The sequence below is a fragment of the Oncorhynchus mykiss genome, chromosome 25 (assembly GCF_013265735.2).
Source record: "Oncorhynchus mykiss isolate Arlee chromosome 25, USDA_OmykA_1.1, whole genome shotgun sequence".
Lineage (NCBI taxonomy): Eukaryota > Metazoa > Chordata > Actinopteri > Salmoniformes > Salmonidae > Oncorhynchus > Oncorhynchus mykiss.
In genome coordinates this window covers 14,644,590-14,671,425 of record NC_048589.1, presented here as the reverse complement: position 1 = coordinate 14,671,425, position 26,836 = coordinate 14,644,590, and the positions used below count along the sequence as shown (strand labels likewise).

Below are 26,836 nucleotides of genomic sequence, written 5' to 3'. Positions count from 1 at the left end.
CAAATTCTCTAAAACGATGTTGGATGCGGCTTATGGTAGAGAAAATAACATTCAATTATCTGGCAACAGCTCCGGTGGACATTCTTGCCGTCAGCATGCCAATTGCACACTCCCTCAAAACTTGAGACATCTATGGCATTGCTTTGTGTGACAAAACTACACATTTTAGAGTGGCCTTTTATTGTGCCCAGCACAAGGTGCACCTGTGATATGATCATGTTTTTAAATCAGCTTCATGATATGCCACACCTGTCAGGTGGATGGATTATCTTGTCAAAGGAGAAACGCTCACTAACATTTGTGCAAATCATTTGAGAGAAATATGTTTTTTTGTGCATATGAATGATTTCTAGGATCTTTCATTTCAGTTCATAAAACATGGTACCAAAACTTTAAGTGTTACGTTTATATTTTTGCTCAGCATATTTAATGGAAGTAGAACATACACTGAAATTGAATAAAATATTTATCAGTTTGATATCACACAATTTTGAATCTGAAATCTTTTGGACAGAGCAATGTTGAGGGAATCCTATTTGAGTCAGAAAAGGATACGCATATGATAGGTAATATGTACAAAACCTTGCAGAGATCCTATCCAACTGACAATCTCTTAGAAAAAAATATAAACTATTGAAACCAAGACTTAAAAAGAACTGATATTGTCACAAGATGGAGCGTTGGAACATAACTAACAAAATACAGTTTATTTAAAGTTAAACTTAATCCAGTATAAACTAATGTACTGAATTTATTATTGATTCACTAATGAATGCATTCTGGGAGTGCTATAACGTCCAAAAGTGGTGAGATACCAATGGGTTGGACTCATTTTAAAAAATGTAGAAAAAATGAGGGCTTCAGAGAGAAACAAAATAGCACAATTTAAAGCCATATGGCATAAAGTATTACAAGCGCTAGAGATATCCAAAGGATGAAACATGTGTTTTTATTATTAGACAAACAAGATAGGTACGGTGGGATACATGTTGGTCTGAACAAGTAGGACGCCATTAATGTTTGTTGCAATGATGGAAAAAAGTACCTCATTTTCATACTTGAGTTAAAGTAAAGACACCTTACAAGAAAATGACTCAGTAAAAGTAACCCAGTAAAATACTACTTGAGTAAAAGTCTAAAAGTATTTGGTTTTAAATGTACTTAAGTATCAAAAGTAAAAGTATAAATCATTTAAAATGTCTTATATTAACCAAACCAGAAGACACAATTTTCTTGTTTTTTGGATAGCCAGGGTCACAGTTAAACACTCAGACATAATTTACAAACAAAGACTTTTGTGTTTAGTGAGTCTGCCAGATTGGAGGCAGTAGGGATGACCATGGATGTTCTCTTTATTTATTTATTTATTGCACCTTTATTTAACCAGGTAGGCAAGTTGAGAACAAGTTCTCATTTACAATTGCGACCTGGCCAAGATAAAGCAAAGCAGTTCGACAGATACAACGACACAGAGTTACACATGGAGTAAAACAAACATACAGTCAAAATACAGTATAAACATGTCTATATACGATGTGAGCAAATGAGGTGAGATAAGGGAGGTAAAGGCAAAAAAAGGCCATGGTGGCAAAGTAAATACAATATTGCAAGTAAAACACTGGAATGGTAGATTTGCAATGGAAGAATGTGCAAAATAGAAATAAAAATAATGGGGTGCAAAGGAGCAAAATAAATAAATAAATAAATACAGTAGGGAAAGAGGTAGTTGTTTGGGCTAAATTATAGGTGGGCTATGTACAGGTGCAGTAATCTGTGAGCTGCTCTGACAATTGGTGCTTAAAGCTAGTGAGGGAGATAAGTGTTTCCAGTTTCAGAGATTTTTGTAGTTCGTTCCAGTCATTGGCAGCAGAGAACTGGAAGGAGAGGCGGCCAAAGAAAGAATTGGTTTTGGGGGTGACTAGAGAGATATACCTGCTGGAGCGTGTGCTACAGGTGGGAGATGCTATGGTGACCAGCGAGCTGAGATAAGGGGGGACTTTACCTAGCAGGGTCTTGTAGATGAGATGGAGCCAGTGGGTTTGGCGACGAGTATGAAGCGAGGGCCAGCCAACGAGAGCGTACAGGTCGCAATGGTGGGTAGTATATGGGGCTTTGGTGACAAAACGGATTGCACTGTGATAGACTGCATCCAAATTGTTGAGTAGGTTATTGGAGGCTATTTTGTAAATGACATCGCCAAAGTCGAGGATTGGTAGGATGGTCAGTTTTACAAGGGTATGTTTGGCAGCATGAGTGAAGGATGCTTTGTTGCGAAATAGGAAGCCAATTCTAGATTTAACTTTGGATTGGAGATGTTTGATATGGGTCTGGAAGGAGAGTTTACAGTATTTGTAGTTGTCCACGTATTCTAAGTCAGAGCTGTCCAGAGTAGTGATGTTGGACAGGCGGGTAGGTGCAGGTAGAGATCGGTTGAAGAGCATGCATTTAGTTTTACTTGTATTTAAGAGCAATTGGAGGCCACGGAAGGAGAGTTGTATGGCATTGAAGCTTGCCTGGAGGGTTGTTAACACAGTGTCCAAAGAAGGGCCAGAAGTATACAGAATGGTGTCGTCTGCGTAGAGGTGAATCAGAGACTCACCAGCAGCAAGAGCGACCTCATTGTATACAGAGAAGAGAGTCGGTCCAAAAATTGAACCCTGTGGCACCCCCATAGAGACTGCCAGAGGTCCAGACAGCAGACCCTCCGATTTGACACACTGAACTCTATCAGAGAAGTAGTTGGTGAACCAGGCGAGGCAATCATTTGAGAAACCAAGGCTGTCGAGTCTGCCGATGAGGATGTGGTGATTGACAGAGTCGAAAGCCTTGGCCAGATCAATGAATACGGCTGCACAGTAATGTTTCTTATCGATGGCGATGGCGAGTGACAAGTGTGCGAATTAGACACATTTTCCTGTCCTGCTAAGCATTCAAAATGTAACTAGTACTTTTGTGTGTCAGGGAAAATGTTTTTTTTTTAAAAGGTGTAAAAAGTTCATTATTTTCTTTAAGAATATAGTGGAGTAAAAGTAAAAGTTGTCAAAAATATAAATAGTAAAGTAAAGGACAGATGCCCCAAAAAACTGCTTAAGTACTTTACACCACTGGTTTGTTGAAATGTATGTACGTCTGAAGCTAGTTGGTTTCCATCCTATTGTTGACAGTACTTTTTTGCTTAAGTTTTCATGTATCGCATAAAAATCTAAAGTTCATTGCGCTTCTATTGTATTTTGAACTCTACAGATAGTTCTGTCACAAACTGTTGTGATAAATGGTACACGTGCCGACTCTGGTCCTGGTATGTGTACTTTAGCCAACAGCTAGCAGATACAGTGCGGGTAGACTAGTCTACATGATGAGATTATTATGGATATGATCACATTTTATTGGTCACATACACATATTTAGCAGATGTTATTGTGGGTGTAGCGGAATGCTTGTGTTCCTAGCTCCAGTACAGTAGTATCTAACAATTCACAACAATACACACATCTAAAAGTAAAAGAATGGAACTAAGAAATATATAAATATTAGGGCGAGCAATGTCTGAGTGGCATTTACTAAAACACAGTAGAATACAGTATATACAGTTGAAGTTGGAAGTTTACATACACCTTAGCCAAATACATTTAAACTCAGTTTTTCACAATTCCTGACATTTAATATGAGTAAAAATGCCCTGTCTTAGGTCAGTTAGGATCACCACTTTATTTTAAGAATATGACATGGCTGAATAATAGTAGAGAATTATTTATTTCAGCTTTTATTTCTTTCATCACATTCCCAGTGGGTCAGAAGTTTACTTACACTCAATTAGTATTTGGTAGCATTGCCTTTAAATTGTTTAACTTGGGTCAAACATTGGGGATAGCCTTCCACAAGCTTCCCACAATAAGTTGTGTGAATGTTGGCCCATTCCTCCTGACAGAGCTGGTGTAACTGAGTCAGGTTTGTAGGCCTCCTTGCTTCCACATGCCTTTTCAGTTCTGCCCACACATTTTCTATAGATTGAGGTCAAGGCTTTGTGATGGCCACTCCAATACCTTGACTTTTTTTGTCCTTCAGCCATTTTGCCACAACTTTGGAAGTATGCTTGGGGTCATTGTCCATTTGGAAGACCCATTTGCGACCAAGCTTTAACTTCCTGACTGATGCCTTGAGATGTTGCTTCAATATATCCACATCATTTTCCTGCCTCATGATGCCATCTATTTTGTGAAGTGCACCAGTCCCTCCTGCAGCAAAGCACCCCCACAACATGATGCTGCCACCCCTGTGCTTCACGGTTGGGATGGTGTTCTTCGGCTTACAAGCCTTCCCCTTTTTCCTCCAAACATAATGATGGTCATTATGGCCAAACAGTTCTATTGTTGTTTCATCAGACCAGAGGACATTTCTCCAAAAGGTATGATCTTTGTCCCCATGTGCAGTTGCAAACCGCAGTCTGGCTTTTTATGGCGGTTTTGGAGCAGTGGCTTCTTCCTTGCTAAGCGTCCTTTCAGGTTATGTTGATAAAGGTCTCGTTTTACTGTGGAACCTGTTTTCTCCAGCATCTTCACAAGGTTATTTGCTGTTGTTCTGGGATTTATTTGCACTTTTCGCACCAAAGTACATTAATCTCTAGGAGACAGAACGCGTCTCCTTCCTGAGCAGTATGATGGCTGCTTGGCACCATGGTGTTTATACTTACGTACTATTGTTTGTACAGATGAACGTGGCACCTTCAGGCGTTTGGAAATTGCTCCCACGGATGAACCAGACTAACCCTAACCAGGTCTACAATTTATTTTCTAAGGCCTTGGCTGATTTCTTTTGATTTTCCCATGATGTCAAGCAAAAGAGGCACTGAGTTTGAAGATAGGCTTTGAAATACATCCACAGGTACACTTCCATCCAATTGACTCAAATTATGTCAAGTAGCCTATCAGAAGCTTCTAAAGCCATGACATAATTTTCTGGAATTTTCCAAGCTGTTTAAAGGCACAGTCAACTTAGTGCATGTAAGCTTCTGACTCACTGGAATTGTGATACAGTGAATTATAAGTGAAATAATCTGTCTGTAAACAATTGTTGGGGAAATGACTTGTGTCATGCACAAAGTAGATATCCTAACAGACTTGCCAAAAGTATAGTTTGTTAACAAGACATTTGTGGAGGGGTAGAAAATGAGTTTTATTGACTCCAACCTAAGTATTTGTAAACTTCCGGCTTCAACTGTTCATATGAAATGAGTAAAACAGTATGTAAACATAATTAAAGTGACTAGTGTTCCATTACTAAAGTGGCCAGTGATTCCATATCTATGTATATGTATATGGGGCAGCAGCCTCTAAGATGCAGAGTTGAGTAACCGGGTGGTAGCCGGCTAGTGATGGCTATTTAAGAGTCTGATGACCTTGAGATAGAAGCTGTTTTTCAGTCTCTTGGTCCCAGCTTTTTTTTTTGTTACTTTAAACAGCTGAAAATACAATATTTTGGTTATGATAAATATATTTCACAGCGGTTTAGATAGTTCAATGATTATGATTGGTTGAAGTGGACAGAGAATAGTCTCCATACTTTGCTCTAACACAGGAGAGACCTCATACTGCCCTATCTGTATATCTGTCTGTCTGTCTCTTGACACCCACTATCCCTCTATCTATGCACTCATCCACTCTGCTGCTCCCAGGTGCCTGCTTGGCTGGCTGCTTCACTGACTCATGCTATATATAGCTGACGGCTAGGTGATGATGTTCCAGAGTAGGGAGAGCTGTTGAGCAGCCAAGATGGGAGGAGGGGGGGGGGATTTCCCCTGAGAATGATTAATGAGGGTGGAGTCATGGATATAAACAACGCTGACCTCCAGTCAACCTCTATTCACACTCACACGAAGCCTATGAGCCAGCGCTTTCTGTCTTATGTCATCCACCTCTACACACCTACACACTAACACACATCTCTCCCTCTAAATGTAGAGTAGAGGGCACTTGAGTTCACGCTCTGTAAATGTCCCCTTCCGCCCACTCTCCCTCCTAGTGTTGCCCTGCCTGTCTTTCTGCCTGCCTCCCAGTGTTTTTCTGTCTGCCAGCCTGTCTGTCTGCCTGTCTACCAGCTGGGATGGGAATGCTGCTAAAACCTTTACCTGCAGTGGGCTAAATCAGTGTCACACATAGTGTTGCTTGGTAGTCTTAAACAAGTTTGAGTTTGTATCCCAATAGTGCACTTTTATATCACAGAAGACTGAAATATAACAAAACCATTTGACATAGGAACACCAATTAATTATGAAATGACTTATGAAATGATGAAGAATATGAATAACATCCCATAAGGCCACTAGGTCACTTGAGTGCAGGAAAGGGCTACCCGCCAGTAACCCCTGGTTCCAGTGTTTACGTTTTGAGTTTCTCCACGTGTGTGTTTGGCCCCTGTCTATGGAGCAGAGGGGATATTCTGGGAAGAAGAAAATCCCAAAGACGCTCCCCTTCTATGCACTCTCTCCCTTTCTCCCTCTCTGTTCCTCAATCCCTCGCTCCTTCTCTCCCAGCCCCACTGCAAGCAAAGCCCTCGGCTCAACCATCCGTCTAACTCCCCCTCCTTTCCGCTCTCTCTCTAATCTGATGTGGCGGCAGGGGGTATTGTTGAATAATTCAGAAGTAGTATGAATTTTTAAAGCCATTCTTTATTCCTGTTGGAGGCGTGCAGTGCAGAGAAAGGCCATGGAGGCCTGTTTCAGAGGAGCGGTTTTACTAAACGCTCATTAGGATTCACAGAACCAGCCTCTCTTATCTACTAAAACTAGCCATCATGTTTTCCTTCATTCCTACTTGTACGCCTTTCACTACTTTAGCTTTGTAGGGTTTTCATGTGTAATGTGGCGTGGCATTACATAGTTTCTTGTGTTGTTACAGACCTTCAATAATTTCATATTCCCATGCACTGAAAAATTCATAGCCATGGCTTCATATGATTTATGCATCATATGGTATGATACTAGCTTCATATCATGTTAGCAACTTAACCCCTATTTGGAGTGAAGTGCAGTATGGTTGGGCCACTGGTACGGTAATCTCTCTCTGATATACCGTAGGGAGTGCACAATACGGTGAGCCTGGCCCCTACAGACACCCCCCTTCTATGTTAACTACGGCTGTGCTCCCAGGCGTACCCTCCTAATGAACCCCTCACCGAGTTCACCCTGCCAAAAATGAAAAACAATCTTCAGAAAGCTGCCAAATAAAGCTCTCCACAGCGACTGCTGCGAGTTCCGCACCATTCTCTCCAATGAGCAATTCCCACAGAGAGGGCTTCGCTTCCTCCTGTTTCCCTGTCTTCTTCCTCCTCCTCATCCCCTTCTTCTTCTTCTCCTCCTCCTCATCCCCTTCTTCTTCTCCTCCTCCTCTTCGGCCCCTTCGTAGCAGTCCCTGCGTTCCCCCTCTACTCTTGGCAGGCAGGCGCTGGGGCTAGGCTAGTGTTATTGCTGCCCCCGTGATGGGAGTTTGTGGTTGTTAGTGAGATAGGCCCCAGCGGGCCCTCTGATAGGCTAAGAGGATTTGGGGGAGCTGGCCCCCCTGCCTGGCATCACATATATATCACCCCTGTCAGTGGCTGTGCTGTGGCCTGGCGTTCTGTCAGAGGGCCACCCCGCCTGCTACAGGTTAACATGGGGGAAATAGGAGAGGCCATCTTTCCAGGCCATCTGAACCGACTTCATTTAGAGAGGTTTTGGCCTCGGAACTCCCTCAGAACCCCCTCATTTCCCCCGCCCCCGCCTGTTCCTCGGCCCTCTCTCTAAATCTGCCTGGTCTCTATGAGGATTAAAGAGGCTTGGCGAGTTGCCATAGTCTGGCAGTGTGAAAGTGCTACTCACTCAATATTGTTTCAATGCACTCCACAGGAGATTCCCTATTCATTTATAACCATCTCTCTCTCCCTCTCTATCTAACAGCTAACTCAGGGTCCCTGCAGGGCCCCCAGACCCCCCAGTCGTCAGGCAGCAGCTCCATGGCAGAGATGTCAGGTGACCTGAAACCCCCCACCCCAGCCTCAACCCCCCAGGGCCAGGTCACCCCCATCCCAGCCAGCAGGTATGCCATGACCCATCATTCAGGCACTCTCACTGCTTCATATCATGTTAGCAACTTAACCCCTAATTATAGTGAAGGTTGGGAGTGAAGTGAGTATACATACTGTACCTCAGTATCTCAGTACGTATGTGAAATTGTCTAGGTCCTTAACTTTTTACTTCCTGTCCCTCTGTCTCCAGGAACAGTGTGGTCAGTGTGCAGGACCCGTTCTCTGAGGTGAGCGACCCGGTCTTCCAGAAGCGTAACTCCCTCCCCCCGGGGGGCCCTGGGGGACTGTACCAGCAGGGGGTCAACATGCCCCCTGACGTGATGATGAGGATGCAGTACGAGAAGGACCCCTTCGCTGGCATGAGGAAGGGTGAGTAGACCCAGGCACTGGCACAGACTTACCACTGTGCCGTACACAGCAATACGCTGATGAGATGTACAAACATGGCAGATGCAGACCGTTGTCCTGTGACTGGAATATAAAGGCTGTTTTTCACATGAGATTTGCCTTTATGACATTTATGAGTCCCTCTGTTGTCTTAGAGTGTCTCTTGTCCCAACTTCATCTTTGTTTTTTTCCCACCTACATTTCCACCCGTCTTTCCGAGCAACACCCGTTTTTACCTACTCATTATCTGGTCTCTCATCTTTGAGACCCGGGGATGGTTAGAGTTTGAAAGCTGGCATCTGAAAAAAAGTTGTGAGTGAATGACAAAGCTTGGTTAGCATCACAGCACATTGCGGGGTCTCCTGATCGTGCTGATGATTATTAGTAGGAGACTAGTGCCACCTAGTGGATGATCCATTACACCAGCAACACTATACACTGTGTTTCCAGCATTCTATCCATTCATACTGTGTTCATCTGGTCTCTCTCCACAGTGGCAGGAGGGGATTCCTACATGCCAGGCCAGATGCCCAGCGGTGGCATGCAGGAGATGTATGGCAGGCCTCCATCAGGCATGGGCCAGCGTTCCCAGTACCCATACGGACCAGGCTACGACAGGAGGTAAGCATAGGGGCACTAGACACCTGAACTGATCAGCCATAGATTAGAAACCAATGTTGCCTGGTTTATGTTTTCATGCAAACTGACGGCTTGTCTGTCTGTCTTTCAGACCAGACCATGTGATAGGGATGGAGGGGAGCATGGGCACCCCCGGGAGCCAGAGCAACATGGGACCTTCCAACAGCGAGGGCAGCATATACTCTCCCAACAGATACCCCTCCCAGCTTAGGTGAGGAGCACGTCTTCAAAATGGAACTGAAGAAATTATATTTCTTACAGAGGGAAGTTCCCTCTCTTTTTATAATTGAATGATCACTTCCTTCTGTTATTTCCTATAGACATGAGGGTTACGGGCAGCAGTACCCTGGCATGTCATATGGAATGCACCCCTCAGGGATGTACCCACAACAACAGGTGAGAGACAGACACTAAGGAGCTCATTGATCTGGCCTCATGATGCAGGTGTAGCAGAGTATAGTTGAATAATTGGTTTAGTATTGAATAAAAGCATCACCTTGATATCTTCTGCTTCTCCACAGGGTTACAAGCGCCCCATGGAGGGCATGTACGGCCCCCCAGGCAAGAGGCACGAGGGGGAGATGTACGGCCCCCCAGGCAAGAGGCACGAGGGGGAGATGTACGGCCCCCCAGGCAAGAGGCACGAGGGGGAGATGTACGGCCCCCCAGGCAAGAGGCATGAGGGGGAGATGTATGCCATGCAGTACGGCAGCCAGCAGCCTGACATGTACAACCAGTACAGCACTGGTTATTCTGGTCCTGAGAGGAGGCCCATGCAGGGCCAGTTCCCTTACCCCTCCCCCTACAGCCGAGAGCGCATGCAGGCCTCTGGCCAGGGGCAGCACCCCCAGCAACCCATGGGTCCCCAGATGATGGCCGGGGGGCCACCCTCCAACAACGGAGTAGAAGGACCCCAGGGGCCCAACATGTGGCCCTCTAGGACAGACATGGGTTATCCCTACTCTAACAGACAGGGGGCACCCTCCCAGGTACCGTCATACGGTCCTTTGGGGAGAGGAGAGGATATGGAGGGCCGACCCATCCAAGATGGTCAGTGGCTCGGGCACGGAGGCCATTGCCAGTCCTCCTACATGTCAGGTGGTATGACACCTATGTCCTCTCGCCAGCCCCCCTCTGCCTACCAGACCTCCCCCTCCATGGCCAACCACCTGCCCCGAGCACCCAGCCCCGGCTCCTTCCAGCGCTCCATGGAGGCACGGATGTCCCCCAACAAAGCTGCCTATATGGGCTCCATGAAGATGCCATGCAAACCGGGCATGCCCATGCCAGGGCAGGGTAGTGGGCACCCAGGCCAGGTCCCACCTAACCTGCGGAGAGACCTCAACTACCCTCTAGGATCTGTAGAGGCCACCATGCCCCTTCTCAAGCCCCGCCGCAAAATGACCTCAAAGGACACTGGTAAGAGATTACCAAGTCCTTTTATTTGCTGTCATTGTCAAACCAGCACTGTTATTATCTTGATATCTGTGACAGGTATTACAATCCTGTCTCCTCTAACCCCTGTCCTCTCCACAGGAACCCCAGAGGCGTGGCGAGTGATGATGTCTCTGAAGTCGGGTCTGCTGGGTGAGAGTACGTGGGCCCTGGACACCGTCAACATCCTGCTGTATGATGACAGCACTGTGGCCTCCTTCACCCTCGCACAGGTAACTGGAGACACTCTTTACTCTTCTCTTATTGTTGTTCTCAATCGATCCAGGACTGAGCCTTGAAGACAGTCTGAAAGGATTTACGTTTAGTAATGCTTGACAGTTCTCCACCCCAAAACAAACCAACACATCTTTATCAGATTACACTGTAAATATTAAGGGACGCTAAAGTGCTTTAAAACCAAAGCCCTAATGTCATGTGTTATTTTGTTGTGTCTGCAGTTGCCTGGCTTCCTGGAGCTGATAGTGGAGTACTTCAGACGCTGTGTGATGGAGATCTTTGGCATCCTGGAGGAGTATGAGATAGGGACCATCGGCCAGAAGACCCTGCTGGGGCCTGAAGCCTGTAACCATAGAGATGAGCTGACCTCTGAACCTGAGATGGACTGTGAGGCCAGCCAACCAGAGCCTGAGTCTGAACAGGAGGTGGAGAGGGGGGAGGTAGAGAAGGGGGAAGTAGAAAATGGGGAGGACAAACCTGCTGACATCACAGAGAAAATTACAGTGGAACTGATGTCACCCCCCAGTGCAACGGTACCAGCCCCTGAGGGAACGAAGGAGGAATCTGAAGCCGAAGTGAAGGTAAAGAAGGAAGAGGGGGAGAAAGAACAGGAGGGAGAGAAAGGGAAAGAAGAAGGAGAAAAGCCCACAGAGAGTAAGAAAGTCCCAGCTGAAAGTAAGGAAGACTATCCTAATCAGTCAGAGCCAAGGCCACAACAGGCCAGCAAGTACGACAAGTTTCCCATTAAGATCCTGCACAAAGAGGACCTGATTGAGGACATGACGGAGCGGCTGGCTCACGTGACAGAGTTCACTAGTGGACTGCTCCACTGGCAGGTAGGCGGGGGGGATTCCACGGCCCACATCCAGACCCACTTTGAGGGCAGGGGAGAGCAGCCTGACAGGACGGAGGGAGAGAGAGACGAATGTGCTATTCTGAATAAAGAACAGGAGACTGACTCGAGGACAGAGGAGAAGGGGAATCGTATCACCGCCACCATCGATGACATACTGTGTGCCCGGCTCGAGGCTCTGTCAGAGGGCCACCCCACCCACTCTGCCCCCACCTACCCATTCAGGCTGCACCAGGGTGGGGGCCACAAGCACATCACCCTGCTGGAGGACGAGCCCCGCTGTTTGAACGAGGCTCCCCTCTCAGCAGCTTCTCCTTGGCAGGACTCCCTGGCCAAGCGCTGCCTCTGTGTGTCCAACATCCTCCGCAGCCTCTCCTTCATCCCTGGGAACGACTCAGACATGTCCCGTCACCCAGGCCTGGTACTGATCCTGGGCAGACTGCTGCTGCTCCACCACCAGCACCCAGAGAGGAAGAGGACGTCCCCTAGCTACCAGAGAGAGGAGGTGCAGGAGCGGGGCCTGGCCTGCAGTAAGGATGAGTGGTGGTGGGACTGTCTCACTGTACTCAGGGAGGACACCTTGGTCACCCTGGCTAACATCTCTGGCCAGCTGGACCTTTCCCTCTACCCAGAGACCATCTGCCTGCCCATCCTGAATGGCCTACTCCACTGGATGGTGTGTCCCTCTGCCGAGGCCCAGGACCCCTTCCCCTCGGCCGCCCCCCACTCCCCCCTAACCCCCCAGAGACTGGTGCTGGAGTGCCTGTGCAAGCTGAGCATCCAGGACAACAACGTGGACCTGCTACTGGCCACGCCACCGTTCAGCCGCCAGGAGAAGCTGTATGCCACCTTGGTGCGCTACGTGGGTCAGCGTAAGAACCAGGTTTATCGCGAAATGGCTGTGGCCACCCTCTCCAACCTGGCACAGGGGGACTCCACGTCGGCACGCGCCATCGCAGTACAGAAAAGCAGCGTGGGTAACCTGATGTGCTTCCTGGAGGATGGGGTGAGCATGGCCCAGTACCAACAGAACCCCCACAGCCTGCTGCACATGGCCCACCACCCCCCCATGGAGCCCCCCAGTGTTAACATGATGTGTCGGGCTGCAAAGGCTCTGCTGGCTATGGCCAAGGTAGAGGAGAACAGGCCAGAGTTTGTCTTGTATGAGGGCAGACTCCTGGACATCTCCATCTCCTCTGTGCTCAACCCGGGGGTAGCCAGCATTGTATGTGAAGTACTCTTTCAGTTTGTTAAAAAATTATGACAGGAGGATAGACAGGCCCGGAGCCAAGAGATGGACAGAGAGACGATAAGATGAAAACGTTATTCTGTGGTTTTATAGTTTTATTTAAATTAAATGGAAGAAAGTTTATATATATATATATATATATATATATATATATATATATATATAAACTTTCTTCCATTTAATAAAAAAATAAAATAAAAAAAAATATATATAGCTCCTCTGCCCCAATTAACACTTTGGTTTTGGGATTTGAAAGATGATTTTAATACAAATATTTAATACCTGCTGTTGTTTAAATGTTGTATATTGTTTGAAGACTTTTGTTTGTACTTTTGTTTTGTTTAATCAAAGCTGGTGCCAGATTTTGGAGAGGATTCTTTCATTTAATTTTTCTCTTTTAAATGTTTTGGAATTTTATAAATGTTTAAATCTGTATGTATCATATATGGTTTGTTTTGTTAACGAAGCACAGATTTATTTAAATTGTGAGAGATATTGCACATAGAACTTTCCTTGCCACACAAAAAAAGGAACATTGATTTTTACACAAACATGTAAATGTTTCCATCGCTGGAGAAATTGTGCAATAGGACTAGTGCAAGTTGTCTGTTGAGGGCAACTAAAAGATGTGAATCTTTTTTTAAACACTTGCAATATGTGATTTTGACCATGGGTAGGCAGTGTTGCATCAGCCAATCAAAAACATTTAAAATATTGTCCTAATTTTAACTGTCAAACGTTTGACTTGCTTCATTGTTGTCAATCATTACTACTACATCCGGGAGTCAATTTTGACAAAGGAACAGTATCTTAAGCACTTACATTTGTTTGATTTCCTTTTTAAACCCATGTTGGCGCTATGTATGTGTGTATATATATATATACATATACATATACACACACACACACACACACACACACACACACACACACACACACACACACACACACACACACACACACACACACACACACACACACACACACACACTTATATACATTGGACACTACTTCACTCTTTTTTTTCAGTTTTGGTTGATTCTTTACATTCACTATCCAAAATAGTGTTATTACAAAGTGATGGAAGTCTCTGACTATTACAACAACTACTTTTGTTATTGGTAAGATGTGTTATTGTCGTTATACATATTTTGTTATTGGGGTCAAATATTTGAACAGAGGTTGTGTCGGTCTCTGTATGTATAAAGTTCCTGTTCTACGCATTGTAATATAGCTTCAAGCTGATCAAAACAATATTTGGTAATGAAATGTGGAAATGCCAGGGTCAGGGATAACTAGCTGAGGTTACAGAAGACTTGTGAACATATTTATTTTCTTTTATGTCCTTCATTCATGTAAATTGACATATTTTTAAGCCAATGTAGTTCAAAAATAAAACTCAGAAAAGAACCCACAACACACACAAGGTCTGACAACCCTTTTTTCCCCCTTCTTACTCAATGACTACCTTTGATTAATAACACATCTTTATACTCTGTGTTCCCACGTGTTATGAATAAAAGGTACGCTGACTATTGCTAAGCGCCGGGAGAGTTGCAATTGTGTTCAGACAATCTTAGGATAATAAAACATACATCAACAACTTACCATTAGAGTTTCTCAAATTGAAAACACAGAGAGAAATATAACAATCACTGCTGTTCTTCTGAAGCCCACCTGTAAAGCAACACTGCAATCTGGCCTAACCTCATCATTTGAATGGTCTACACACTCCCCAGCCACAATCACAGCCACGAGAAATGGGATGAAATGAAGTGAAGGGTCATAGAGGTAGGACTGCTCTACGTGTTTCAGGCCACGTTCTCCGTATATCCAGTATGCCTCCTCTAACTCAGGAATATTGTGACTGAGGACAAGGCTCCTGACTTCACCTCCATCATTCCTTGTGGACAACATCACTGATATGTGTAGGGATCAGGTAAGCAAAACAGCCTGTACTTTGGACTTGTTCAATCTGATAGCACCCCTTACTACATATTGGATCTATTCACTCCAGTTTACCGTGCAGATAAGTCCGAATTGGACAGAGAAAATCTGTTTTTCGAGCTCAAATTTGTTGCTCAAATAAAGCACCTAGATCTTTTTCAGAATTCAGAATTTGCCCTCTGGATGATGTTTGATGATCTTCTGTCTTCCTCTGACAGATAAAACATATTTTAAACTGCCTTAATAACAGCCTTCCACTTCCGGTCTTTAGACTGACACGGACGGCAAGACACAGTCTTATGAGACGTCTTCGTCTCATTTTAGGTTTGATTTCAAAGGGGATTGTTACAAGGATTCTTCGGCGAGCGAAACTCGAGAAGCAGATAAGCACCCACGGTATATTCGTTGTATAGTTGTGCCTGTGAGGTACTTCGTGTGCCTCAAACGTCCTTCCAATTCTCTAACTACCTGTCCTTTGGCAGTCTGTGTTGATTGATAGTGAGCAGATAGTCGTATTTGAATGAAACACTATGATTCAAAGCCCCATTTAGGATACCTTAGTTCAGAATGTAGAGCAGGGTTACAAAGATGCCAGAACATGGGTAGCTGTTCTGTAAATGTATTTTATTTGAGCTGTTTTCTTTCACTCAGGGCCCACCACAGCAGCAGGCCTCCCACATACTGCTTCTGAGTGGCTTAGTCACAGCTCTGACAGCCAGGCTAGAAGTGGTGCCAGAGTTGCTGCTGGTCTGGCGGGCTCCCTCCCACCTCTTACCAATACTGGAGACGGGTGAATGAGTGTTGGGTGAAGGGAGTGTCTGACACTTTCAACATAACACAACGTGTCTGTGTGCACGTGTGTGTGAACATTTGCATGTGTGTGGCTGTTGAATAGCTTGTGGGGATAATCAGTCTATGAAATATAGATTCTTTGTATATTTAGTTGACTGAATGTGTGTCCGAGCCCCAGTTCATGCAACGATCACTCTATCATCACATCCTCCCCTATTGATTATGTTTCACAACTCTGATACTGAATGGACTTGGTTGTGTCACCGACCATCCTCTTGTGAAGACAATCTTCCCTGAGAAGATGTCCATATTGGCACGATGTGGGCCCAATGCAGTCTAAAATATTGGCTCCATCTAGGCTGCCGATGCGCCTTATTTATGAAATTTTGAATTCAATGCATGAATTGCATAATTTTCAAGCCTTAAAAGGTATTTAGGGAACGTGATACATTGTATCAGAAAGACAACCACGTTTTTACAATCATAAATATATATTTTAAAAGAGAGGCTGTTTGTCATATGTCAAATGTACTTATTTAAGTGTTTTTAAAGACTTCATCATTGATAGTGTACAATATTTTTTTTAAATTGGGCTTCACAAAACAGAACCCTTGAACTGGACTGACACTGAGTAATGGTTGCACACAAAATAACTGTGTACAAACCATACCCCCATATATTAAAATGTCCCTGCCTCTAGCTGGGTTTGGTGTGGGCTAGCCTGTGTTGGGCTAGTTTAAGCTAGCCCGTGTTAGGCTGATGTGGGATTGGTGTGGGCAGGCCTGTGTTGGACTTGTGTGCTAGCCTGTGTTGGGCTGGTGTGTGTTTGCCCAGTGTTGGGTTGATGTGCGATTAGTGTAAGTTAGCCTGTGCTGGGCTAGCCCATGTTAGGCTAGTGTGGGCTTGGTATGGGATAGCCCGTGCCCACCGAATGCCCACGTGGGGCCAATGAGGTCATGTTTGCTGGGTTATCCTGCCCTTAGTAATGTGTAACAGAAAATGTCCCTGGACAAAGGCCCAGCTACATTCTGAATCAGCCCCATTTTGTTCTTAGACCGTAAGAAAGAGATATCATATCGATATGCCAGGACTTGCTGTGACTCCAGGATTTAAAGTCTGAACTCTTGGATTAAGGGTCAATAGAAAGCATTGAAAACATCCATCATTCGGCACAGATTAGGTTAAGTGTGAAAGTGCATGCAACAGCTTTATCCACTACGTCAGTCTCATCATATACAATTAATATGATGTAATCCACTACTATGAAAGCATTTTGGATTACAGCATCCATATGCTGTTAGATTGGAAATATGTTTTATGGCAATACCTCCTGAGACTGCTGCTCAATAGCCTGGTCGATGATGACAAGGATGATTCTGGCCCAGTGGGAGTGAGATTTGTGGAGAGAATAGATCCTTGTGTTCTTGCTGATCCATATGTGTTGTCAGGTTGGGGACCGTTGAGTCGGTGAAAGTAACACAAAGTGGATTTGTGATGATTTATTGTTTCTTCCATCCAGAGAGAGCGGGCGCTCCGGACCATGCAACTCGGGACAAGAACTGTGATTTGCTTTGCTTGCCGGAGCAGGGCGCCGTTGAAAAGAGTGATATTAAGTGTCAGCTGAAATAAAAGTTTTCTGGTGTCTGTGACGCCCACCGTTTGGTTAGATACAGGCCCGATGGAGAGCATGGTGAAACAGAGAAGACATTGTCTGTCCTGCTGAGTTGTTGATGCAGAGTCTCTGCCCAACAAGGTCACGTTTTGATTTTGAAGTTAGGACGTGTTAGTTATCCCATGAGCGCTTTTGATCCGAAAATACTACAGTGTTATAGGTTCCAAGCTTATGGTCGTGTTGGATCCGTAGGTAGGAGGGAGATTCCTAGATGTGTGCAGTGTACAGGAGGACATGAGACGAAGGAATGAGTAGTATCGGTGGAGAATGTTGTATGTGTAAGCTGTGAGGGTGCCCATGAGGCTGGAGAACTGAGGTGTGCGGTGAGAGAGAGGCAGGTTGAGGTTACCAGGGTCAGAGTAGTACAGAAAGTGTTGTATGCTGAAGCAGTGAAGAGAGTGTAAGAGGAAGATGGGTGCAGGGTGAGGGATCCTGAGAGGATTCCTGTGAGTAGTCAGAGACCAATAGAGAGGGATGGGAATAATACGTGCTTCAGTAAATTGGGTTTCTTAGCATTCATAGCCATGGTTGTCAACTGTACTGCAGAAATGGAATGTAAGTCACAGAAAATAGAGGTTGTGGTGGCAGCTGCAGAGAAGTACTTGGGCTTGTGAGGTTTTACTGCAGAAGATTTGCAGTGGGCGTTAAGTGGTAGTGTTCTGTCCTCGCAGACCGTGACTGGCCTCACACTTCAGTACAGTAGGTGGTGGTGTATGCACCTAAAAGTTGGATGTGATCCTCCAACCCAATCTCGAAGAAGAAGGGATCATAGCTTTCCCCTGGATTCACCTGGTCACCTCCACTGACATTTTTTAAAATGTAACCTTTATTTAACTAGGCAAGTCAGTTAAGAACAAATTCTTATTTACAATGATGGCCTACACCGGCCAAACCAGGACGACGCTGGGACAATTGTGGGCCGCCCTATGGGACTCCCAATCATGGCCGGTTGTGATACAACCTGGATTCAAACCAGGGTGTCTGTAGTGAAGCCTCTAGCACTGAGATTCAGTACCTTAGACAGCTGCGCCACTTGAGAGCTCTGTAGGTAGGGGTTGAAGTAGAAGTGACTAGGCAATCCAGACCATGCAACTAGGGACAAGAACTGTGATTTGCTTTGCTCACAGGAGTGGCGCAGATCCCGAGTGGCGCAGCGGTCTAAGCCACTGCCTCACTGTGCTAGAGGTGTCACTACAGACCCTGGTTCGATCCAGGGCTGTATCACAACCAGCTGTGATCGGGAGTCCCATGGGGCAGTTCACAATTGGCCCAACGTCATCAGGGTCTGGGGAGGGTTTGGCCGGGGCAGGCCGTCATTGTAAATAAGAATTTGTTCTTAACTGACTTCAATGGTCAGGTAAAAAAATAAAAAAAATAAGGATATATAATTAACACAGTAGGTGTGTGTGTTGGAGTGTCAGTGTGGTATGTGTGGGTAGAGTCTAGAGACTGTGCAGAAATCCAGTCGGATTTGTGCGGTAGCACAGAGAACAGTCTATGACTTGGGTGACTGGAGTCTTTAACAATTTTTTGCGTTTTCCTCTGACACTGCCTGTTATAGAGGTCCTGGATGGCAGGGAGTTCGGCCCCAGTAATGTATGGGGCTGTACGCACTACCCTCTGTTGGGCCTTGCGGTTGGATGCCGAGCAGTTGCCATACCAAGCTGTAATGCAGCCTGTCAATGGTGCAGCTGTTGAACTTTTTGAAGATCTGAGGCATACAGAATGATACATTGGCTATGTGTAACACTGAGAGTCGATTGAACTTTTCTATTCTCAGAACCCCTTTAAAATGCTTTTAAAAGTCACTCTTTTGCACACAAAGATTGTCACGATAAGCAGGTTCCTGAGAAACTGGTTCCTGTGCTCTCTCTGAGTCTATTTCTCATTGAAATACACTTCAGAGGCAGTAGCCTAGTGGTTAGGGCGTTGGGCAAAAAACTGAAATGTTGCAAGATCGACTCCCCGACCTCACAAGGTATAAATCTGTCATTCTGCCCCTGAACAAGGCAGTTAACCCACTGTTTCTAGGTCATCATTGTAAATGAGAGTTTGTTCTTAACTGACTTGCCTGGTTAAACAAAGGCAAAATAAAAAACTCCTCACCACTAATAGACCTGTTGATAATATACAGTGCATTTGAAAGTATTTTACATTTTGTTACCTTACAGCCTTCTTCTAAAAAAAATGTTTCTTATTTTTTCCCTCATCAATCTACACAGAATACCCCATAATGAAAAAAGCATACAAATATTTTTATACAGTGGCTTGTGAAAGTATTCACCCCCTTGGCATTTTTCTTATTTTGTTGCCTTACAACCTGGAATTAAAATGAATTTTTGGGGAGGGTGGATCAGCTTTTTAGAGGGTGATATCAGCTTAATATTGCGGAAAGAATGTTGCTTCCAATGTAATTGTCCGCATCATTTCCAATCCCCCATAATTTTTGGGTAAATATACACTGCTCAAAAAAATTAAGGGAACACTTAAACAACACAATGTAACTCCAAGTCAATCACACTTCTGTGAAATCAAGCTGTCCACTTAGGAAGCAACACTGATTGACAATACATTTCACATGCTGTTGTGCAAATGGAATAGACAACAGGTGGAAATTATAGGCAATTAGCAAGACACCCCCAATAAAGGAGTGGTTCTGCAGGTGATAACCACAGACCACTTCTCAGTTCCTATGCTGGCTGATGTTTTGGTCACTTTTGAATGCTGGAGGTGCTTTCACTCTAGTGGTAGCATGAGACGGAGTCTACAACCCACCCAAGTGGCTCAGGTAGTGCAGCTCATCCAGGATGACACATCAATGCGAGCTGTGGCAAGAAGGTTTGCTGTGTCTGTCAGCGTAGTGTCCAGAGCATGGAGGCGCTACCAGGAGACAGGCCAGTACATCAGGAGACGTGGAGGAGGCCGTAGGAGGGCAACAACCCAACAGCAGGACCGCTAACTCCGCCTTTGTGCAAGGAGGAGCAGGAGGAGCACTGCCAGAGCCCTGCAAAATGACCTCCAGCAGGCCACAAATGTGCATGTGTCTGCTCAAACGGTCAGAAACAGACTCCATGAGGGTGGTATGAGGGCCCGACATCCACAGGTAGGGGTTGTGCTTACAACCCAACACCGTGCAGAACGTTTAGCATTTGCCAGAGAACACCAAGATTGGCAAATTCGCCACTGGCGCCCTGTGCTCTTCACAGATGAAAGCAGGTTCACACTGAGCACATGTGACAGACGTGACAGAGTCTGGAGACGCCGTGGAGAACGTTCTGCTGCCTGCAACATCCTCCAGCATGACCGGTTTGGCGGTGGGTCAGTCATGGTGTGGGGTGACATTTCTTTGGGGGGCCGCACAGCCCTCCATGTGCTCGCCAGAGGTAGCCTGACTGCCATTAGGTACCGAGATGAGATCCTCAGACCCCTTGTGAGACCATATGCTGGTGCGGTTGGCCCTGGGTTCCTCCTAATGCAAGACAATGCTAGACCTCATGTGGCTGGAGTGTGTCAGCAGTTCCTGCAAGAGGAAGGCATTGATGCTATGGACTGGCCTGCCCGTTCCCCAGACCTGAATCCAATTGAGCACATCTGGGACATCATGTCTCGCTCCATCCACCAATGCCACGTTGCACCACAGACTGTCCAGGAGTTGGCGGATGCTTTAGTCCAGGTCTGGGAGGAGATCCCTCAGGAGACCATCCGCCACCTCATCAGGAGCATGCCCAGGCGTTGTAGGGAGGTCATACAGGCACGTGGAGGCCACACACACTACTGAGCCTCATTTTGACTTGTTTTAAGGACATTACATCAAAGTTGGATCAGCCCGTAGTGTGGTTTTCCACTTTAATTTTGAGTGTGACTCCAAATCCAGACCTCCATGGGTTGATAAATTTGATTTCCATTGATAATTTTTTGTGTGATTTTGTTGTCAGTACATTCAACTATGTAAAGAAAAAAGTATTTAATAAGAATATTTCATTCATTCAGATCTAGGATGTGTTATTTTAGTGTTTCTTTTATTTTTTTGAGCAGTGTATATATCCATACACACATGCATATATATACATACACATACCTATATAGACATACATACTTTTTTTTTTAAATATACCTTTATTATTATTCCCCGCAAAACCTACCGCCGATCCCCCAATTGAAGTAAACTAATAAACACTTCTGCTTCTACCTTCAATCCATACAGTACATCTTATACACATTCTACAGACACAGTCTACTTTACAATAGTTCTCTCTTGTTTGTTCTTAGTCCTTCCTCTAGTTCTGATGTCCATCCAGTTTGATTTCTATTTGTAACTATGCTATTTCACAAAAGTTCTGAACCTATATACATTTTACAGATCCCGTATGCTTTACATTGTTTATCTTGTTATTAGTCCCACCCTTCAGCTCCATTCAACCCCTCCCATCTGTCTCTCAACATCATCCATTTCGGATTTCTATCATTTGATTGACACAACATGCCTACCACTTTGAAGATGCAAAATATTTTTAATTGTGAAACAAACAGGAAATAAGACAAAAAACAGAAAACTTGAGCGTGCATAATTATTCACCATCCCAAAGTCAATACTTTGTAGAACCACCTTTTGCAGCAATTATAGCTGCAAGTCTCCTGGGGGTATGTTTCTATAAACTTGGCACATCTAGCCACTGGGATTTTTGCCCATTCTTCAAGGCAAAACTGCTCCAGCTCCTTCAAGTTGGATGGGCTCTGCTTGTGTACAGCAATCTTTAAGTCATACCACAGATTCTCAATTGGATTGAGGTCTGGGTTTTGACTAGGCCATTCCAAACAATGTAAATGTTTCCACTTAAACCACTCGAGTGTTGCTTGAGCAGTATGCTTAGGGTCATTGTCCTGCTGGAAGGTGAACCTCCGTCCCAGTCTCAAATCTCTGGAAGACTGAAACAGGTTTCCCTCAAGAATTTCCCTGAATTTAGCGCCATCCATCATTCCTCCAATTCTGACCAGTTTCCCAGTCCCTGCCGATGAAAAACATGGTGTTTTCGGGGTGTTGAGAGGTGTTGGGTTTGTGCCAGACATAGCATTTTCCTTGATGTCCATAAAGCCACATTTTAGTCTCATCTGACCAGAGTACCTTCTTCCATATGTTTGGGGAGTCTCCCACATGCCTTTTGGAAAACACCAAATGTGTTTGCTTACTTTTTTCTGGCCACTTCCGTAAAGCCCAGCTCTGTGGAGTGTACGGCTTAAAGTGGTCCTATGGACAGATACTCCAATCTCCGCTGTGGAGCTTTGCAGCTCCTTCAGGGTTATCTTTGGTCTCTTTGTTGCCTCTCTGATTAATGCCCTCCTTGCCTGGTCTGTGAGTGTTGGTGGGCGGCCCTCTCTTGGCAGGTTTGTTGTGGTGCCATATTCTTTCCATTTTTTAATAATGGATTTAATGGTGCTACGTGGGATGTTCAAAGTTTCTGATGTTTTTTTATAACCCAACCCTGATCTGTACTTCTCCACAACTTTGTCCCTGACCTGTTCGGAGAGCTCCTTGGTCTCCATAGTGTCGCTTGCTTGGTGGTGCCCCTTGCTTAGTGGTGTTGCAGACTCTGGGGCCTTTCAGAACAGGTGTATATATACTGAGATCATGTGACAGATCATGTGACACTTAGATTGCACACAGGTGGACTTTATTTAACTAATTATGTGAGTTCTGAAGGTAATTGGTTGCACCAGATCTTATTTAGGGGCTTCATAGCAAAGGGGGTGAATATATATGCACACACCACTTTTCCATTTTTTTGAATTTTTTGAAACAAGTAATTTTTTTCAATTCACTTCACCGATTTGGACTATTTTGTGTATGTCCATTACATGAATAAAAATCAATTTAAATTACAGGTTGTAATGCAACAAAATAGTAAAAATGCCAAGGCGGTGAATACTTTTGCAAGGTACTGTAAATGTCTGCAAATTTAGAAAAAATTATAAACTGAAATATAACATTTACAAGTATTCAGACCGATCACAGCCTCGAGTCTTCTTGGGTATGACGCTACAAGCTTGGCACACCTGTATTTGGGGAGTTTCTCACATTCCTCTCTGCAGATCCTCTCAAGCTCTGTCATGTTGGATGGGGAGTGTCGCTGCACAGCTATTTTCAGGTCTCGCAACAGATGTTCGATGGGGTTCAAATCTGGGTTCTGGCTGGGCCACTCAAGGATATTCAGAGCCTTGTCCCGAAACCACTCCTGTGTTGTCTTGAATGTGTGCTTAGGGTTGTTGTCCAGTCGCCCCCAGTCTAAGGTCCTGAGCTCTCTGGAGCAGGTTTTCATCAAGGATCTCTCTATACTTTGCTCCGTTCATCTTTTCCACTGAAAAACATCCCCCTAGCATGACGCTGCCACTACCATGCTTCACTGTAGGGATGGCGCCAGGTTTCCTCCAGACGTGACACTTGGCATTTAGGCCAAAGAGTTCAATCTTGGTTTCATCAGTCCAGAGAATCTTGTTTCTCATGGTCTGAGACTCCTTTAGGTGCTTTTTGTCAAACTCCAGCGGGCTGTCAGGTGCCTTTTACTGAGGAGTGGCTTCCATCTGGCCACTCTATCATGAGGCCTGATTGGTGGAGTGCTGGAAAGATGGTTGTCCTTCTGGAAGGTTCTCCCATCTCCACAGAGGATCTCTGGAGCTCGGGTTCTTGGTCACCTCCGTGGCCCTTCTCCCCCGATTGCTCAGTTTGGCTGGGCGGCCAGCACTAGGAAGAGTCTTGGCGGTTCCAATCTTCCTCCATTTAGGAATAATGGAGGCCACTGTGTTCTTGGGGACCTTTCAATGCTGAATACATTTTTTGGTACCCTTCTACAGATCTGTGTCTCGACACAATCCTGTCTCAGAGGTCAACGGACAATTCCATCAACCTCATGGCTTGGTTTCTGCTCTGACCTGCACCGTCATTTGTGGGACCTTATATAGACAGGTGTGTGTCTTTCCAAATCATGTCCAGTCAATTGAATTTACCACAGGTGGACTCCAATCAAGTTGTAGAAACCTCTCAAGGATGATCAATGGAAACAGGATGCACAAGAGCTCAATTTTGAGTCTCATAGCAAAGGGTCTGAATACTTATGTAATTAAGGTATTTCTGTTTTCGCTTTGTCATTATGGCGTATTGTGTGCAGATTGATGAGGATTTTATTTTTATTTTTATTTAATCAATTTTAGAATAAGGCTGTAATGTTACAATTTGTTTTTAAATTCAAGGGGTCTGAATACTTTCCGAGTGCACTGTACCTATGTACTGTATGTCCAATGGCTCAGATAGAGAGTTCTGATTGTAGGACTGTGGGAATGATTGAGTGAATCAAGCCTGAACCCAGGCATTGTTTAGACTAGGAGATGTGGAGGAAGGCAGTGGTGTGTAGGTGGTACAAGGGAGTCAATTGCAGAGGTGTGGACTCGAGTCACATGACTTGGACTCGAGTCACAAATATGATGACTTGCAATTCGACTTTGACTTTAACACCAATGACTCGTGACTTGACTTGGACTTGAGTCTTATGACTCGACCTGACTATATACCCTCCCCAAGCCCAAATATTACAAATGATGCTATTAAAAAAAGTGTGCAGCACATCAACTCTTCATTTAACAGATTACAGCTTGAATCGTACAGCAGCCAATCAATTTCCAACTTTGTTCGACATTTGAAGCTACACAAAGAACGTTAAGTCGTGGCTAATTTAGCCAACAGCTATATATTTTATTACTTTACTGGTGTATCATGTAGGCTAACATAACGTTAAATCGATGAACCTCCACACAGTTAGTCAGTGCGGGAACGTGATCATTGCACCCAAGATTGGTAGCCTAAATCCTCCCTGATGTTACTGCTGTTCCTAAAACCATTGACATACGTTAGCCTACTGTAACCACACAGAGAGAGAGTGTGTTAAGGTTGGGCCATTGTGTACAAGCCTACATCGTCCGATTGCGCCCCATAGCGATCCTCGATAGTTGATCACTATTGTTAAAAATATGAAACGGTATTACATTTGGTGAAGAGCACATTTTGACTTGTTTAGGACTGGAAACTCAAAGTTTAGAACTTGATACTTGACGTTCTTGACTTGAGACTTGACGTTCTTGACTCGGACTTGCCTGTCTTGACTTGGGACTTGAGAGCTAAGACTTGAGACTTACTTGTGACTTGTAAAACAATGACTTGGTCCCACCTCCGGTCAATAGCGAGTGAAGATCCCAGGAAAATTACATCACCATGACCAAAGCAGTACCTCAGGATCTTGCATCATCAAGTGACGAGGCTAGCATTAGGGGACATGTCTCACTCTGTGTGCATATCATAGACTTAAGATAGCTGAGTTGGTATAGCATTGCGCTTGTAACGCCAGGGCAGTGGATTCAATTCCCAGGACCACCCATTTGTAAAATGCATGTATGGATGACTGTAAGTCGCTTTGGATAAAAGCATTTGTTAAATGGCATATACAGTGCCTTCAGAATGTATTCACACCCCTTGACTTTTTCCACATTTTGTTGTGTTACAACCTGAATTTAAACTTGATTAAATTGAGATGTTGTGTCACTGGCCCACACACAATACCCCATAATGTGAAAGTGGAATTATATTTTTGGAAATGTTTACAAATTAATAAAAAATGAAAAGCTGAAATGTCTTGAGTCAATAAGTATCCAACCCCTTTGCTATGGCAAGCCTAAATAAGTTAAGGAGTACAAATTTGCTGAACAAGTCACATAATAAGTTGCATGGACTCTGTGTGCAGTAAGTCTTTAACATGATTTTTGAATGATTACCTCATCTCTGTACCCCACACACACAATTATCTGTAACGTTCCTTATTTGAGCAGTGAATTTCAAACACAGATTCAACCACAAAGACCAGGGATGTTTTTCAATGCCTTGTAAAGAAGTGCAACTATTGGTAGATAGGAAAAAAACAACAACTACCAGATATTGAATATGCCTTCGAGCATGGTGAAGTTATTAATTACACTTTGGATGGTATCAATACACCCAGTCACTGAAAAGATACAGGCATCCTTCCTAACTCAGTTGTCGGAGAGGAAGGAAACCACTTAGGGATATCACCATGAGGCCAACAGTTACAGAGTTTAAAGGCTGTGATAGGAGAGAAGGAAGTGAGGGTGAATCAACATCATGGTAGTTACTCCACAACACTAACCTAAATGACAAAGTGAAAAAAAGGAAGCCTGTACAGAATACAAATATTCCAAAACATGCATCCTGTTTGCAATAATGCACAAAAGTAAAATAAATTAACTTTATGTCCTGAATACAAAGTGTTATGTTTGGGGCAAATCCAACACAACATATCACTGAGTACCACTCTCCATATTTTCAAGCATGGTGGTGGCTTCATCAATAGCCTCAAACACAAGGCCAAATATACACTGCTGTTGCTTACCAAGATGACATGGAATGTTCCTGAGTGGCCTAGTTACAGTTTTGACTTAAATCGTCTTGTCAATCTATGGCAAGACTTTAAAATGGCTGCCTAGCAATGATCAACACCAACTGGACAGAACT

General features: G+C 44.5%; 1 protein-coding gene across 2 annotated transcripts in view; it reads left to right on the top strand.

The window, feature by feature from the left end:
• LOC110505402 (AT-rich interactive domain-containing protein 1B) overlaps positions 1-12,960 on the top strand; it is a 223,576-nt gene extending 210,616 nt beyond the window's left edge. For both annotated transcript variants that reach the window (XM_036962211.1, XM_021584599.2), the window contains 8 exons: positions 7,931-8,069; positions 8,249-8,427; positions 8,940-9,066; positions 9,176-9,295; positions 9,405-9,480; positions 9,606-10,503; positions 10,621-10,751; positions 10,977-12,960. In XM_036962211.1, coding sequence (XP_036818106.1) covers positions 7,931-8,069; positions 8,249-8,427; positions 8,940-9,066; positions 9,176-9,295; positions 9,405-9,480; positions 9,606-10,503; positions 10,621-10,751; positions 10,977-12,872 — 3,566 coding nt within the window. In that variant the 3' untranslated portion in view covers positions 12,873-12,960. The remainder of the gene's footprint in view (positions 1-7,930; positions 8,070-8,248; positions 8,428-8,939; positions 9,067-9,175; positions 9,296-9,404; positions 9,481-9,605; positions 10,504-10,620; positions 10,752-10,976) is intronic.
• Positions 12,961-26,836: the final 13,876 nt, after the last annotated feature.